The 16749-nt window shown below is 34.9% G+C and overlaps 1 protein-coding gene across 2 annotated transcripts in view; it reads left to right on the top strand.

The window, feature by feature from the left end:
* The window catches only part of col4a1 (collagen, type IV, alpha 1), a 49723-nt gene that overhangs the window by 13219 nt on the left and 19755 nt on the right, over window positions 1-16749 (top strand). For both annotated transcript variants that reach the window (XM_053496135.1, XM_053496134.1), the window contains exons 2-23: window positions 4643-4699; window positions 5647-5736; window positions 5978-6022; window positions 6879-6923; window positions 8252-8314; window positions 8457-8510; window positions 8666-8692; window positions 8831-8908; window positions 8996-9058; window positions 9213-9248; window positions 9336-9374; window positions 10296-10388; window positions 10573-10608; window positions 10839-10892; window positions 11059-11094; window positions 11199-11243; window positions 11343-11375; window positions 12210-12270; window positions 13363-13398; window positions 13577-13723; window positions 13946-14023; window positions 16212-16295. In XM_053496135.1, coding sequence (XP_053352110.1) covers window positions 4643-4699; window positions 5647-5736; window positions 5978-6022; window positions 6879-6923; window positions 8252-8314; window positions 8457-8510; window positions 8666-8692; window positions 8831-8908; window positions 8996-9058; window positions 9213-9248; window positions 9336-9374; window positions 10296-10388; window positions 10573-10608; window positions 10839-10892; window positions 11059-11094; window positions 11199-11243; window positions 11343-11375; window positions 12210-12270; window positions 13363-13398; window positions 13577-13723; window positions 13946-14023; window positions 16212-16295 — 1300 coding nt within the window. The remainder of the gene's footprint in view (window positions 1-4642; window positions 4700-5646; window positions 5737-5977; window positions 6023-6878; window positions 6924-8251; window positions 8315-8456; window positions 8511-8665; window positions 8693-8830; window positions 8909-8995; window positions 9059-9212; window positions 9249-9335; window positions 9375-10295; window positions 10389-10572; window positions 10609-10838; window positions 10893-11058; window positions 11095-11198; window positions 11244-11342; window positions 11376-12209; window positions 12271-13362; window positions 13399-13576; window positions 13724-13945; window positions 14024-16211; window positions 16296-16749) is intronic.

Here is a 16749-nt window from a genome sequence, read left to right as displayed (position 1 = left end):
TTGTCTTTAAACTGAACTATAAAAGGAGGCCAATCTGGCCTCTGCAAAAATCTGACATTTCTGTGGAATTTTCACTTATAAACGTTTAAAAATACATATATTTCAATAAAAAAAAACAAATATTATTTATAATAAAGGCAACAAATTTTCAAAGAAGATCATTTATTTTGTCATAAAAGTACGCGTTTCTATTGACATCTGGGTATATACCATAACATGTCCAGGGTGTACCCTGCATCGTGCCCTAAGTCTCCTGGGATTGGCGCCAGGACCCCCGCGAACCTGACTACAGGATAAAGCGGTATACGGTATTCTATAAGAATAATAATGCTTCATTGTTACTGTTCGTATTTTAAAATGCTTCATAGTTAAATAAATGTTCCTAAGTTCAAAAGTCTATGTAGGTCTTATGGTTTGCGTTTTAAGTTTTGCATGTCTTTTATTTGCAATATAGACAGTAGCAGTATAGACAAATATGCAGTGTCTTAGTGTTGTGTAAGATCACCATAAGCCATTAGAACTCTCCAAGTCCCTTATCCTATGCTAAAGAGATCGCTATTTTTTTAGTTATTCTTAATTACTGATAATAGGTAGGTGTACAGTACTTCGCCAAATCCAAATCACTTACAGATGTCAACTTGGTTAAAATCTGGTGGCTATCATAAAAAATTATATATATAGTCGAAGTGTCCTGTAATCTCTCGTGCTAAGGAAATGTGTTTTGTTGTTATCCTGGAAAATGTTACTCCCATTATGATAGATGTGTTTTATTTTGGAATGATACAGATCATTTAGAAGATTATTGTTTTGATTCGCAGGTAGCCTTTCCATTAAGGGGATACATACTGTAAAGCCAAACTACACCTTTTTTTGTATAATTTGACACCTGTCTGTGGACATTATAAGGTAAAGAAAACCATGCCCATAGAGCAGAAGAGATATTTTGGAAGACACAAAAAAAAAAGAGAAACGGTGACAAATAACTACTGCTTGGTAGAAAGGGGTGTCTTTTAGCTGTTTGACAAACAAAAACAACAACATATTCTTTCTGGTTAAGAGTAGGATACTTTAACTCAGCAGTTCCTGGCATCTCATTAAGCTGTAATGGTATTGTTTAGAATAAAGCAGGCTGCATAGTGATGTAGTGTTTAGCACTGTAGCCTCACATTATCCAGACTTGAGGGTTCAAGTCCCGTCTTCGGGTCCATGTGAGTTGGCATGTTATCCCTATGCTTGGCGGGTTTTCCCTGGGTAGTCCAGTCTACCTCCACTGTCCAAAGACATGCAGATTAGGGTAATTGGCGTTTGTCAATAACATGTCCTGGGAATGCACTGGCCAGTGGTGGCTACTGGTGTATAGCGTTCCAGGCTATAACCCACCTTGTGCCCTAAGTCCCCTGAGATAGGCTCCAGGCCTCCTGCAACCCTATACAGGATAAGCGGTACAGAGAATAAGTGAGTGAGTGAGTGGGTGAATTTTCCATCGATTTAAATATTAAATATTTGGCCACTATACATGGCCACTGTCCACACATCACAAATCTGTATTGGACTTCTAGGAAAATCAAATGAGAATCCTTGATTGCCTTATAATCAGTCTGTTTAGAATGTCCTAAAATTTTAACACGATAGGCCAATTATTATCATCCTGGGAGACTAAACAGCTAAACAGCAATTTCACACATCAGTTTGATTCATGAGTTCCTTGCAGGGTCTAACAAGCAGATGTGCTGGCTGTAGGGGCTGGTTTCACCTAAATGCTGCCCTATTACACTATGAAGCTATTCAAACTGATCATAAGTTCCTTGTTCCCCCTGCATGGAGAAATGTCCATAACCAAAGATAACAGTTTATGGCCCAGAATGAATATATTCGTGAATTGTTTAGTTGGGCACGAATAAATTATTTGTATTAGTTGTAGATTTCTTTAAGTTTGTATGTGGGTTATCTAATATTCTTATTTATATTATTTGAAAATTATAGTGTAAGTTGCTCAATGTTTTTCTTAGTTTGGTTCTGTACACTAGTGAAGTATAATATATGAGGTATAAGACCATGAGGTATAATTTATAGTATATGTACTGTACTGTATATGTATTTAATTAGAAAATGTAATCTTTAATTCAAGACCATTAGTGAATTGTGTATTACGAATCGTACTTATGGACATATACAGACATATAAAGTTAGATAATGTTTAAATTTAGATTGATGAATCCTCCATTTAGAAATTTCGGATTCATAACATTTTTTCTCAACACAGTTACCTAGCCAAGTAATTGTTTGTGAGAGATATGACATGAAACAGACATCTTCTTGTTTCATAAATGAAATGATCGAAATGATGATAGTATATCTGTATAATAAGCCATTTCCCTTAACTGTTGATTTTGGCAGATATCTATTATCAGTCTTTTCCCACTTCATAGCTTTGCTGTGTTGTATGATATCAGCATGTTGTCTTATGTAGACATCAGCATGCTGTCTTACATAGATGCAGTGTGAGTTGAGTTGACGCTACACCGTGTGAAAAATGCCATGCCAAAGTTGTGCTGGTTCTGGGCTTCACAATGCTCATTCCACGTTTCTTCACATGAAAGTGTGATGGATTGTTCATCAATCACCTGTAGGTACATACTGTACTGTATTGTACTGTACATATATCGATTATGTACTGTACTTTTGAAACTGTTAACACAGAGATCACACATAGAAGAAGAGCTTTAATGTTAGAATATACTGTAGTTTTGTGAGTCGCAGAATAAAATACTACAATACTGCATACTGCAGGTTGCTTGTATGTTGATGTTTTGAGATTTTCTTACCTGAAAACTTGGCTTCAGATTAGTGGAAAAAAACAGAATAGGTTCTGATTCATTTTCTCCTTTCCCCCTCCCATTTTGATCCTTTCTTTTATCACTTCTTTTATTTTTTTCCCCTGTATAGACATAGTTGTTTATCGTAGGACAGGACTGATTGTTTAAAACGTCCTCCAAAACGTTAGTTTATGTATCCGTGGCTTCATGTTATTGCTCAAACTCACGACACTTTCAAAGCATGTCCTAACAGCACGCGATGCACATACATCCAAGCTCTTTTTTTTTTTTTTTTTTTTTCCCCATCTATAGAAATGGTATTGGGACCATATTAAGATAATTATCTTTAAATCATTCTTCTATGGTTCGTGTTTTTTTCTGCTCATAACATATTTGGGTTTGTGGAAATGCAAGACTGACATAGGAAGGAAAAAAAGATGCATGTGTCAGTGTGTATGTGATCCTGATCTAAGATAATGTTGGGAGTGTGAGATTGGAAGATGGCCATTATAACAGTACTGATGTGATAAAAGGATAAATAAACATGTGCAGAGATAAGACTCTACACACATGTTAGGGTTTATGAGGATTGCAGGGCAACTACGTTACCTCTTAGCCATACAGTCAACATTAAGGAGCATCATCATAGATCTCAACGTGTGAATGGTGGGACATGTAGTGGTGAGAGAATTGGCATTAATATATTATATACTATTTACTACGTGTATTAGATTGTTTAAGGGTATCGATGCTATGATCAAGCAAGGCAAAATCTGATAAACAGTACTTGAAATGACAGTCCTTCAACTCAGGCACTGATGGTCAGGCACTGGACAGGCACTCATGGTCAGAATAGCCTGACCCAGAGGCAGTGCTGAGATAGTTTTGGGAGACCAGCGGTTCTCATGGTCGTGCACAGCACCCACACACTGATCCAATTACCCAAAACACAAAAGGAGGAGGTGGGGTTGTGAGGGCAGGAGTGGGTTGAATCCCAGGCCTGTTTTCTCACTGCAAATGTTTGGCAAAGTGCCTCACGTGCAAGCAAAAGAATGACTGCCTCTGAGGGAAAGCAAGATGTAGGAAAGAAGCAAAAGTTATGTGCATCTTCATTCCCAGGATAGACTGCCAAGACACTGAAGAGGATTGTGCAGGAAGTGATGAAGCAATGAACATTTGGTCTTGCTGGCTCTAAAACTTGTTTATTAGAGAGTGAACGCCAGCACGCAGACATTTTCAAGGAAAGTCAATTGTGCCTTAGTGTTATTCCTCCAAATAACTTCGAATCACTCAATACAGTAGCACAATACAGTGGGGCACGACACACGACACGTCATAAAACAAAATATACAATAGATACAGTACCCAGGACTTTCTAACTAGACACAACAACAGAACCGCACATGAAAGAAACCAGTGCAAACTATTCTCAGCAAATTATAGACTCCACTGTTATGTGCAGGAAAATGAGGAAAACTGTCCCAGTACCAGCAGGATGGAGAAGCACACAATAGCAAGAATGTTGGTACAATAGTGCCTCACACTTAAATTGCAGTCAGATTTTTTTTCACATACCTTTTCATATATTTTTAACTTTTACTTTTATATTCATCATTTAAATTTTTTTTTAATATCCAAGTAATTTTTATTTCCATATTTCCAGTAATTACTGGACTTATAAATATACTATGTGACGTATAAAGTTTGCAGCGTGTATTTAAAAAACAAAACAAAAAAAAAACACTTGTATTACATTATGTGCACTTGCTGCCACCTAGTGGTGGACCTTAATAATAAAACATCTCTTTTTTTTTCTTTACCCCCAGGGATGTTCAGGTTCATCATGTGGGAAGTGTGACTGCAGTGGTGTAAAGGGGGCCAAGGTGTGTACATCTCAATGTTTTAATTCTGACTCTCCAGTGCATTGTTTTTTCTTCCCCCCCCATTTTCATTGATAAAATGTATTATTTGAGTTTAAAAGGTTAAAGGATATGTAATGGTCATGTAAACACACAAGTGTAGAGTTTAAAAGTTGCTTAGATAGTACTGCATGTAAAATGTTAATTTATTGTTTTATTTGTTTGTTTTCCCAGCATACGCTAAAATCCCAGTCACAAAGCATCTACCGCATAATACATTGTGTGATAATTACCAGTTATAATTGCACAATCTCATAACACGATAAATGCAGATTTGATTAAAAAAAAGAGAGAGAGAGAGAGAGAGGATGTATACTAAATGTACATTGTAATTTGCCTTTTTAATCTGCCTCTTAATTTATTTAAGCTTTTAAACATTTACAACACCTATATATGTATAAAATATTAGAAAAGTTTGTTAATATAGTGCAAAATATTTTCATACTTTTTGTTAAACCCATTTTTAAAATTGTATATGGTTAAAGTTTTCTTTAAAATATATATTATTTAGTTTTTTTATTACCTTTTATTATTATTACTTTTAACAATGCATTTATAAAAATCATTTTATGATACGTAGCATGTACACATGTAATTTACAGTACCTAAACAGAGTTGCCTTGGCAACAAAACAAAACAGAAAAAAGAAAAACCTTACATTCATGATATAAAAGGAAATGGAAGGTTGAAAGGAAAGCTCTGTGGCTCCATCTAATGGTCTTCACAGGGTACCTCTTTAAAAATCTGATAAAACGACAGAAAAAAACAAAGACTTTGTATTTTATACAGAAAACATAACTTCTGAATGTCCCAATTTAGTACACTCTCCTATGAATTACATTTAGGCTTTATATACATACCTTCTAGTATGTCACACAAGTGATAATCTTTTTTCTTTTTTCTTGGAACAGGGTGAGAGGGGTTTACCTGGCTTACAAGGCAATATGGGATTTCCTGGTGTGCAAGGTCATGAGGGCCCCCAAGGGCCAATGGGACCAAAGGTATGCAATAACCAATGTCCAGATAAATCACACAAATCATTTATGCAGCCTACTGCATGACAGTGTACAGAATGCCTTGTTATCTATATTAATTTATATTAAACTATAGTGCCTGGAATAGTAATGTTATGTAGCATTATTCTTCACATAAATAACCAGAGGCTATTAACCTGAGAATGCTTCCCAGTACTATGGAAAAAAACACAAAAACAATTGTAACATAACTTCTGTGTTCTTATAGGGAGATCTTGGTGAGCCAGGGGCTAATGGAATGAAAGGAATAAGGGTAAGTGAAATTTTTGGCACGTTTTTTTAGTAGTATTTTTATTTAGATTTGTATAGGACTTCAGATACATTTCATTATTTGACCTTTGTACTGTATACAATTGCTGTTAAAGACACTAAATTATAATTAAAGTTGATATTAAACAGTGGAAGAGGAACTAATTTTAATTAGAAATTTGAATATAATAAATTTAATTCATCCCTATTTATAAAAAAACATACATAAGACGATATCACTATAATATAGATTTGAGTGTAAAACAGAATTATAAAAAAAACTACAGTATCTACTGTATTATTGTCACTTTTAATCATAGGAGAATAGTCACAGTTACTTTAAAATTTATTTTTTTCTATAACGGTATTTTGCCTATATTCTGTATTTACATCGAATTATTTTAGGCTGTGTATGGCCATGTATACAATATACCTGAATATGTGATTTGTTGCTTTTTTCATATATTTAAGGACACTTGCTGTTGAAATTAACTGACACTCAATCATAGCTCAGCTCCCAAAATCAACAGCTCTCAGATTTTCAATACATAATGAAGCAAGAAGTAGTATAAGAGCACATGTAATATGTAATGTACTCCTTAGCATAACTATATGTAGCAGTAGTAACAATAATATTCATGGGTAAAATGTACATATGTTGATGTTTGGCTCAATATATTGAGTAGAATTTGTAATATATCACAATATATTTTAATCATGTATGAGATTCTAAAATGAAGCCATGCTTTTTCATCCACATTCTTCTTTTATTGTAAATGATCATATTTGTATTTGTTTATATAAATAATGATGAATATTGAGAAAACATGTTATGCCAAATATCAATGTCTTCATTTTAGGGCCCTCCTGGTTTACCTGGTATTCCGGGAATTCCTGGGCACCCGGTAAGTTCTGCAATTTTACTCTGCTTATGAACTGAGTATTTCTCCCTGACATTTGTAGATCTCTCCACGGTTGCACTGCATTATAAATTAATTTTCATGATGCAGAACTACATTTTGTTTGGTAAACATCCAAATGTTGCTTGAATCTTGCTTAATAACAACTTTGATTGATGTTTTAGATGTCTTTAATTAAAATACATGAACTTTGACATCTTTACCAATTCCTTCTTTATACTCAGTACATGCTACCATGGATGTTTTCTACTTGATTTCAACTACCCATTATAACGTTTATGATAATTTATCTACTTTAACATCAAAACAATATCAGATAGAATTAAGTTGAGGAGTCATCAAATACAGTATAAACCTAGATGCAGTCGTCTATGCTAGAATACCCGAAACACACCAATCTGATTTTCAGTATACTGTAGGTACATTAGTACACGAGTACCTGCTCACCTGATCTCACAATAAATTCTGCATTCTGTACCATCAGGCACAGCACAGCAGATGGCAGCATAATAAATACCCTCAGTGAGCCTACTATAGGCCTTTTTTTTTAATTCCTAAATGGTTTTGATCCATTATTTACTTGATGTGTATTACTTGAAGGTATCCAAAATATGCAGTAATGTCCTGTGAACAGTAAATTATACCCATTTACCATGTTATTGATATTAATTATATTATATTAATAAGTGTAATACATTTACTGATTTTGAAACAAAGCAAAACTGTGGTTGGTGGATTTATAGTATTTTGGCAAAAAATCACACTGATATGACCACAACAATTTTAACATAATATTTTGCCATTTGTGCATTACTTTTTGTAAATCACCCTACTGGCAGTGGTTCTCCCTGTTTATTTTACAAAGTTTTTATGGACTAAAATGTTCCTGCGAACTACTGTAGATCCTGTCAGGGCCACTAATGTTTATACGTGTTTTATCAGCATCTTCAGAATGCTTTATCATAGCAACTGCTGCTCTGTGATGAACACAGCTGAACCATCAACTTTATATATCTTGAATATAGCAACATAAAGCAAGAAAATATCCAAAATTATTTGTACAATTTATATAGAGATTAATTGTAGATATATTTTTAAGAGAATCTAGAAATAAATATAAATCTACAATTTTATATGTGTGTGTGTTTGTGTGCAGATAATAGGGAAAAAAGCACAGAATAATATATTTGTGATGTATTACTAGATGATTTAACTTGATATGCAGTAAAAACGATCAATACATCCCCATTCTCATATATTACCTGTTTATTTGTTTAGATATAACTTGATTGTGTGTAACATTTCCACTGCAGGGTATTCCAGGTCAAGATGGCCCACAGGGACTGCGCGGTATCCCAGGCTGCAATGGAACGAAGGCAAACACTACAAATTTATCTCTTAGTTACTTTTAAAGGAGAATATGTGTTTCACATCGAGAATTTTTATAAAACTCAATGTATTTGACCACAGTTCGACACGTTTAAACTTACAGTTGATGAAAGTGTTTTTATATTGCAGGGGGACCAAGGTAGAGATGGAATTCCAGGCATACCAGGATTGCAAGGACCACCAGTAAGGAACAGACAACTTATATTTTACACAAGTAGAAGCTTTTTTGACTGATTGGCTATGGAGAGGCTATGGATTCTATAATTATCTGAATTATTTTTCCCAATTCAGCTGAATCTGGTTGTTTAATTGATTACAGCTTTTTTTTTTTTTTTTAGGGTTTTCCTGGTGATCCAGGAGCAAAGGTAGGAAAAAAGAGGCTTGATTTTGACTAAATGTTTAGACTTTTTTTTAATGTCATGTCGGACGCTTTTATCTCTTAAATACCTTTCGATGATTATATAGTGTAAACCAGCCATTAACCTTGTGCCTTTCTATTACAGGGTGACCCAGGTGGTATTATTGGTGGGTTTATTCCTCAGAAAGGAGATAGAGGTTTTCCAGGAACTCCAGGATTGCCAGTAAGTATGGCTTTTATGCAGATTTATATGTTCTTATGTTTTATATCCCTTATGAATGTATATTGAAATGTCTGCCTCTTTTCTAAGGGACAGGCAGGAAACCCTGGACTACCAGGACCAGTTGGTCCATCAGGACTAGATGGGCTTCGAGTGAGTGACTGCATAATCAGACAACACATGCTTCTAAAGTCATATATAGCTTTATTTCATAATACTGTGTGCTTCAGTAAATCAGTGCCTGATTAAAAATCTTATTATTTTAAAACGTCATCAAATGACACATTTTTTCTGGCCTCCTTTTCAGGGACCACCCGGTGAACCTGGACCTCCCGGCCCTCCTGTAGGCTTTAATTTGAATGTTCATTTATTAACAAATAATATGTAGATAAAATTAAACTCATGTCTAACTGTTTCATTTATGTTGCAGGGAGATAGACTTACTTTCGTTGGTCAAAAAGGTGAAAAGGTGAGTAAGAACACACACACATTAACCTGCTCTTCATGACACTAAAGTAAATACCACTTAGACCCGTCAACATATCAACATATCTATGAACATATTAAGAAACATATACATTTCTGGCCAAGGATGATACACTTATCTGATTTAACCCTTACATACTGTATTGTTCATTTTCTTACTATCAATTATTGACTACCCAGAATAGGTTATTTTTGACCTCACCCAAATTTCCCTTTACAATTAGTCACTATACTAAATTTTTAACTACTTCAACAGATTTTAATATTTAATTGATGTTTAATTTATTGGATTCAGTTGGTGACTGATAGACAGGTTCAGATTGTTGAATTGCCCTACAAAGTGTTGCTGTGGATGGTGTGCATGGAAAATGGTGCTGTCTTGTCTTGTTTGTCCCCGTATTATCAATATATTATATATGGTGAGATTCCAAGTTTCTGCCCAAATTAATAAGATGTAACGTTATCATAGCTATCATGATTCCAACACAGCTACACACAGACCCCAGCCACACATGGAAACTCACATTTACACATGTACTGTACCAAAATGTATGAAAATACAAAATAAATAATATAGCTCTTTTTGCACATGAATTTAAAAGGCTGAATTTAAGTTTGCATGTAGTCAACATTTTTTTTTTTACTGGAACTAGCCATACATAGAAAAAAGTGTTAAATTTGTTTTAAATATACCGTGACTTTGAAAGATACGAACTGGATTTAGTTCAGTGGGACAGCAGAAAATTGATATGAGTCTCAGGTGAACTTTGCACTTTTTAAATGGAACGAGGGTTGTGGAATTTAACGCTGGATATCTACTGTACACTGTACAAAAAAAAAACTATCTAACCTAACCTAATCCAAAATCTCTTTAATATAACTCAATTTGCTGTTCCATTATCAGGGTGAAAAAGGCCTCACAGGCCCGCCAGGGCCACCTGCAGAACCCAGACCTCAAGAAAGACCAGATGAAATCCATACTATCGTTGGACCACGTGTATGGCTTTTATCATTTTTAAATTCATTTTATTGATAATCCATATTTGTATAAATTCACTGGCAGCCAGGTTTATTAACTAATAGATCAGACTGCATACATCTTGTCCTGCATTACTTACTTATTTAAATCTTAGAAACCCACATCTACTGAATGGAAAATGATGCACTTTATCTGTTTATAGGGTGAAAAAGGGGCCCCTGGAGAAAAGGGTGAAATGGTGAGTAATTTAAATGCCAAGCCTTAATACAAATTTCACTGAAGGTACAGTTCAACAAGTACAGGGTGCACATGTACAGTAGGAGAGCAAACATTCTTATTGTTCCCAAGGTAAAACATACAGTATATAAACATTGTATATTTAACTGTTATTTCAAACTTAAGGTAAGATGGAATTAACCATTTCATGTTATGGTAATGGTAATGGTTCACCTTTCTGTATCTGAGCAGTGTTCACCATATCAAGCAGGAATCAAAGGTGAACCAGGACCTCCTGGCCCGATAGTAAGTTGCCATGTTTAAGCTCTCTCTTACGATAAGCTGTTTGCAAACTCATAATCCTAATTCTCTTTAGGCTTTTAAACTTAAAATATATACATATATATATACATATATACTATTTATATATACTATTTTTATCAACTATTTCTATCAACAATTTTTTTATTAGGGAAAAGTAGGAAAGGATGGAGAAAGTGGAGCTAAGGTATAATATATTTTTTATATGTGTTGCCTGATTTGAATACAATTAACTATACTTAAAAGGAGGTATATGTTTAATATTGTACAATATTTTTTTTGTCTTGAAAGGGGGAAAAGGGACAATCTGGTCCCCCTGGCTTTTCTGGCTCAAAGGTGCCTCCATTTTTCTGTTACCAATATGCCACAGCAACAGGTAAATTAATCTTGTTTTTTTGTTTTTGCACAGAATATAACGGTGGTCTTTTTTTATAGGGGCAAAAGGGAGAGAGGGGACCTCCAGGACATGTAAGGAGCCAATTACATTTATTTATTTATTTATTTATTTATTTATTTTTTGTACAGTGGAACCTTGAATTGCAAGCATAATTCATTTTGGAAGCGTGCTTGTATGTCAAAACACTCATATATCAAAGTGAATTTCCCTTGTAAGAAATAAGGGGGGGGGGGGGGGGTTACTGTGTAGGATGACTTTCACACACACAATCTGGTAGAGACTCTCACTCACAAAAGCACACACACACACACACACACACACACACATGCGCACACACATACACACACACAAACACTAGCTTGCAAACAGAACCAGAGAGAGGAGAGGAGGAGGAAAAGGACGACTTTTACACCAAATAGAGATTCTCACTCACACAAGCGTGCACACACACACATACACACACATACAAACACAAAAGAAAAAAAATGCTTTACACACACACACACACACACACACACACACACACACACGGTGTTGTGGTAAACAATACATGCATGTACAGATGTTAACTATACAAGTTAGGTACATGCACAGATGATTACCCGCAATTTCGCAGCGCAATAAAGAGAAGAACCATTGGTTCAGTTGTGATCACGTGACACTCTGCGTCGAAATAGGAAGCGCATACATGCCACATCATGCTCAATGATACTTATTTATACGTATATAAAGACTCGCTTCAAAATTTTGCTCGTCTTGCGGAATGCTCGATCAGGTTTACTCGCAGTCTGAGGTTCCACAATAGTAGCTTATAGTAGCAATTTTATCACAACCTTGTTAGTTTATAAACTGGCTTAAATTCTGTTGAATGTCTTAATATGTAAAAGTCAAAATATTTTTATAAGGGTGATGGTGTGCCTGGCCCTCCGGGTCCTCCAGGCTCAGATGGACCAGTAGGAGAGATTGGTAAGCAAAAATGATGCAAAGCAATTATATTCCTCACTGCTGAACTACATACTAAAAATAGCCATTTTGAATTCAACATTCTTATTGACATTTTGTACCATATTTTATATTGCCTGGTTAAAAAAGGTTGCACTCTCCAAGAATACCTTTAATTTCTTTTGAATTTGATTACAGCACACAGTGTTGAGGCGAGTTCATGTGTGAAAATAATTCCTCATGCTCCCAGAAGCATTCTTTCACAATTTGAGTCCTGGAATATGGGCATGTCATCTGGGAAGAGAAATTCCATTGATGTGATAACTTGGTCATTCAGTATCTTCAGGTCATCACCTGACTTCATTTATTGTCATATAACGTTGCTGAGTCTTTGACCTGACCAATTCCAGGTCATAACACCGCATCCAATGGCTGGCATAGTAGGCACTATGCACAATGGATGCATCATTCATGTGTTTCCCTTCTTACCCTGATGCACCAATCGGTCTGGAATAGGATTAAACCTCGCATCAGACTACATGACCTTTTTCCATTGCTCCAAAGTCTAATCTTTATGATCTCTAGCACACAGTAGCCGTTTTTCTGATTAGCCTCACTAAGAGGTGGTTTTCTTATGGCCACACAGCTGTTTAGTTCCTATTTTGTGAGTTCTCACGCTGTGGGCATACAGTATAGAGTTTGCATGGTAAGAAAATCAGTGGTAGGAACCACTACCCTTTCAGATTTTGATCATACTGTATGTTAGGTTTTTAAAACAATTTCAGTCGTTTCAAATCTTCTTAGCTGGTTTCTTTGCTTGATAAAGCCCAGTAATTTGGCTCCTCTGAAATAGCAAGTTTTTTGCCCAAACTGTCCATAATTGTAATTGTATGTAATTTTGTTTATTATTTTTTATTAATTTCCATGCTTAGACTCCACCCCTTTAGAAAAAAATGCTACTGCAAACTCCTTGCTAAAGAATATTTTATGACTTGTGTTGTACATTTTTTTTTCATCTGACTTTGTATTGATTTGCCAACAACAACAACAACACAATTATGAACTGCAAATATAATATGGGATCATGGCAACCTAACAACTGGTCATTTTTTGTAGGCCCTCGTGGATACCCTGGAGAGCCGGGTCCCCCAGGTAAGAGCATGTATTTCATGTTAATTCCAACTCCATTGTAGACTCTCAGTGTACATAAAAATGTAATTGTTTCCTGAAAATGTTTATTGCAAGCTTCTTAAATTCCCCTTTCTTTTATCATCAAGTTTCTGTACCTCAAGCTATAGTGTTCTTTCTTTGTCTCTTTGTTTGACTGTAGGCAAGAACACTCAGGGTCCACCTGGGGAAAGAGGCTTTCCTGGGGAAATTGGACAGAAGGGGGACAAAGGTGCTGATGGAGAGTCTCTCAGAGGACCTAAGGGAATTGAAGGAGCTCCTGGTCTGCCTGGACCCCCAGGGGAATTGAGTAAGTATATAGTTATAGACCACTAATTTTAGCAAAGATAAAGAAAGATTTTATATTGCATATTGAAATACTATACTTAATTGCAATAAAGACTTACATAATAATATATATAATAAATAACAATAAAGTCTTTATTGTACTCTTACTTGTATCAATACATTAAAGAAACTGTTATGTATTTTACTCTACTGCTGTACTGATTGTGGTTTTATTTTCCTGTAGGTGAGGAATGTAACATTGATCAGGGAGAACCAGGCCCTCCTGGACCTCCTGGGTTGCAAGGAGAAGTGGGACAGAAAGGTGATTAAGAATGCATTTAAGCACCTCAAGCTGTTTGATTTAAGGGACTTAAACATCAGTCTCTTAAATTAAACATATAAAGAAAAAAAGTTGAACCACAGTGAAAACCAATTAAAATAGATTTTTTTCCCTAATTAAAGTGATATCATAAAATCGGGTCAAATGTGATAATTTTTGCTAATTACATTTTATAAAATTTAATTACACCAAACTATTGATTTTACAATATACTATACAGCAATTATTTCTAGTGCACAAATTTTATTAGACATCAATCCACATGTCTATTATAAGCATTAATCCACATGTGCTGATATTTAGAATAACAGTACATTTCACTCTTTTTGTACGAATAAATCTATTTTACTACATTCATGTCAGTGCAACACTTACTACAGGCTGTAGTAAGTGTTGCACTGGTATGAATGTAGTAACTGGTGCACCCAAAGAAGTCATTCCTTCTTTGGGTGGCAATATGCAAACCCCTGTCTGAATCAGCTCAGAAGCTGCCTGGTAAACTAAAATTACTGCACGTTGTCATGTTTTGTGTAAAAAAAACAATGAATGTTTCAGGTCTTTTCTTTTTACAATATTGCTGTTGTTTAAGCAAAAATTACCATCTAGTGTGCATTTTAGGTTCATCAGATTCACAGAACATATCAATGATGCAGAGGCACACTAGTACAATCCTAATTTCTAAACTTTTACACATACAATACCTCTACCCTCACCCTGCCCTTCCCCAACTCCAAGACAGGCTTACGTGAAAAAAACCTTAATAGAATGGGTCCTGAACAGATGAACTTAAAATTTATGGCTAGACATCATGTATGCAAAAAGAGGAAAAAAAAACAAAAAAAAAAACAAAGGAAAAAAATCTAATAAAAGAGGAAAATACATAATAAATGTAGCTTTAGATTATGAAAAAGATGAAGGAAGAGTCTGCATACCTGTTAAAATTTCAAACATCTCATTAATTTCAAATTATGGATTGAGTAATGAATCTTCTCAAAAGACAAACAGGTGGCATTCTTCCAATTAAATAAAAGAGAACACCTGGCGAGGAGGGATGAAAATGTCAATAATCAACATAGTTGGGGTTAAATGCTCATTGTCTTCTCCAGTGATGTCAAAAAGGACAACCACGGGTATGGGTCTAGATTGTAATTCAGTATGTGAGACATGCTATGAATGAGGGAAGCTTTAAATGTTTTAGGTTCAATCACAACCATAATTATATAGAAATTAGTTCTGACTGAGGAATCTGATTGCACGAGAGGCTTCTTTCCATGGTAATAATACATAAAGTGGTGATAATGGAACGTATCATCACTGGGACGTTTAACTAATATGTATAACATAATAAACATAATAACTAATTTAATATGTATTTATCCCACCGTTCCAAGGTCTTACCCAGTCGTTAATTGACTGAATGTACATTGGTATGGGTTTTGCAGCCAAAACCCATGTCCAAAATTTTTAGCAAGAAAAGACATCTCAACACATTGTCTACTGTACTTAATAATTGCTTTGAAGTTGTTCTGAATGACCTCTGTGTTGTTTTATTTCTGACTATAACTAGCTTCTAACTAAAGGCTGAATTCCGAATCCCACTGTAACCACTACCTGGTAGCTGGTGTGTTGGATTAGGGATTGTGCACAATATTACCGTTCCATGTAATGCTATTTTGCATTGCTAAACTTGGAAGTTAACAGAGCTGGTATTCTAAAGCTGAAATTCTAAAGCAAAACTTTTATAGGACTGCATGGCACGTCTATGTTTTATTATCCTCACCTTTTGAATACATTTTGATGGTAAGAATTTTAAACTACGTTCACCCCTGTTAATTACACATCCACCAGTCAAATATAGTTAGTTCCGCTAGTTGAGGAAGAATATGTGTTGGCAAAGCAAAATAACTTGTTAAATAAAGAAATAAATTATAATCTGTTTACTTGTATTCATGGAACTAGTGTAGAAAAGCGATGAAAAACTTGAGTAGTGCTGTTGTGCTGAATATTAGCACAGCAGTGATGCATTTGTATCATAACCATACTGTAACAGCACCCCTTCTCATGCACCCCTTCTTGCTTGATTATATACTGTATATATTTTTGCAATCACAAATAATTAATTGTTTTTAGTTGACTTATAATTGTTTTGTTTTTTTTGGTTTTCTTTTAGGTGACAAAGGAGACACTTGTACAGCGTGTTCTGCTAGTGGACTGCCAGGTTCACCTGGTGTTCCAGGACCGAAAGGAAATCAAGGTAGTGTAACATTACATGTTGACTTTTTTTGACAATAAATGCAATAGTTCACCTCATTTCAGTTATTTATTTTTAGATTATTTACTCGTGTGAGTTATGTGAGATATATCTTAAAGATAGGGGTTTTACTAAAACATTAATGGCATCTAGAGCAACTTACATTTAACTAATTTATATTTTAAAGATTAAGGGCCTTGCTCAAGGGCCCAGAAGTGACAGCTTGCCAGTGCTGGAATTTTAAACTCATAACCTTTCAAACAGACATCCAGTGTCTTAACTACTAACATACCATTGCTAATATATATAGAGAGTCAGAGTTTTGTAATGTCAATATACCTAAACTTTATTAAAGTCATGTTTTATATTACAAGTTAAATACGATGTCATTATCTGTGTCTTTACCTGTTTAGTGTGCAGAATAATTAAAAATAATGATAATATTAATAATAATAAT

The sequence above is a fragment of the Clarias gariepinus genome, chromosome 5 (assembly GCF_024256425.1).
Source record: "Clarias gariepinus isolate MV-2021 ecotype Netherlands chromosome 5, CGAR_prim_01v2, whole genome shotgun sequence".
Classification (NCBI taxonomy): Eukaryota; Metazoa; Chordata; class Actinopteri; order Siluriformes; family Clariidae; genus Clarias; species Clarias gariepinus.
The sequence above is the reverse complement of the archived record's forward strand: the minus strand, read 5'-3'. Positions and strand labels throughout refer to the sequence as shown.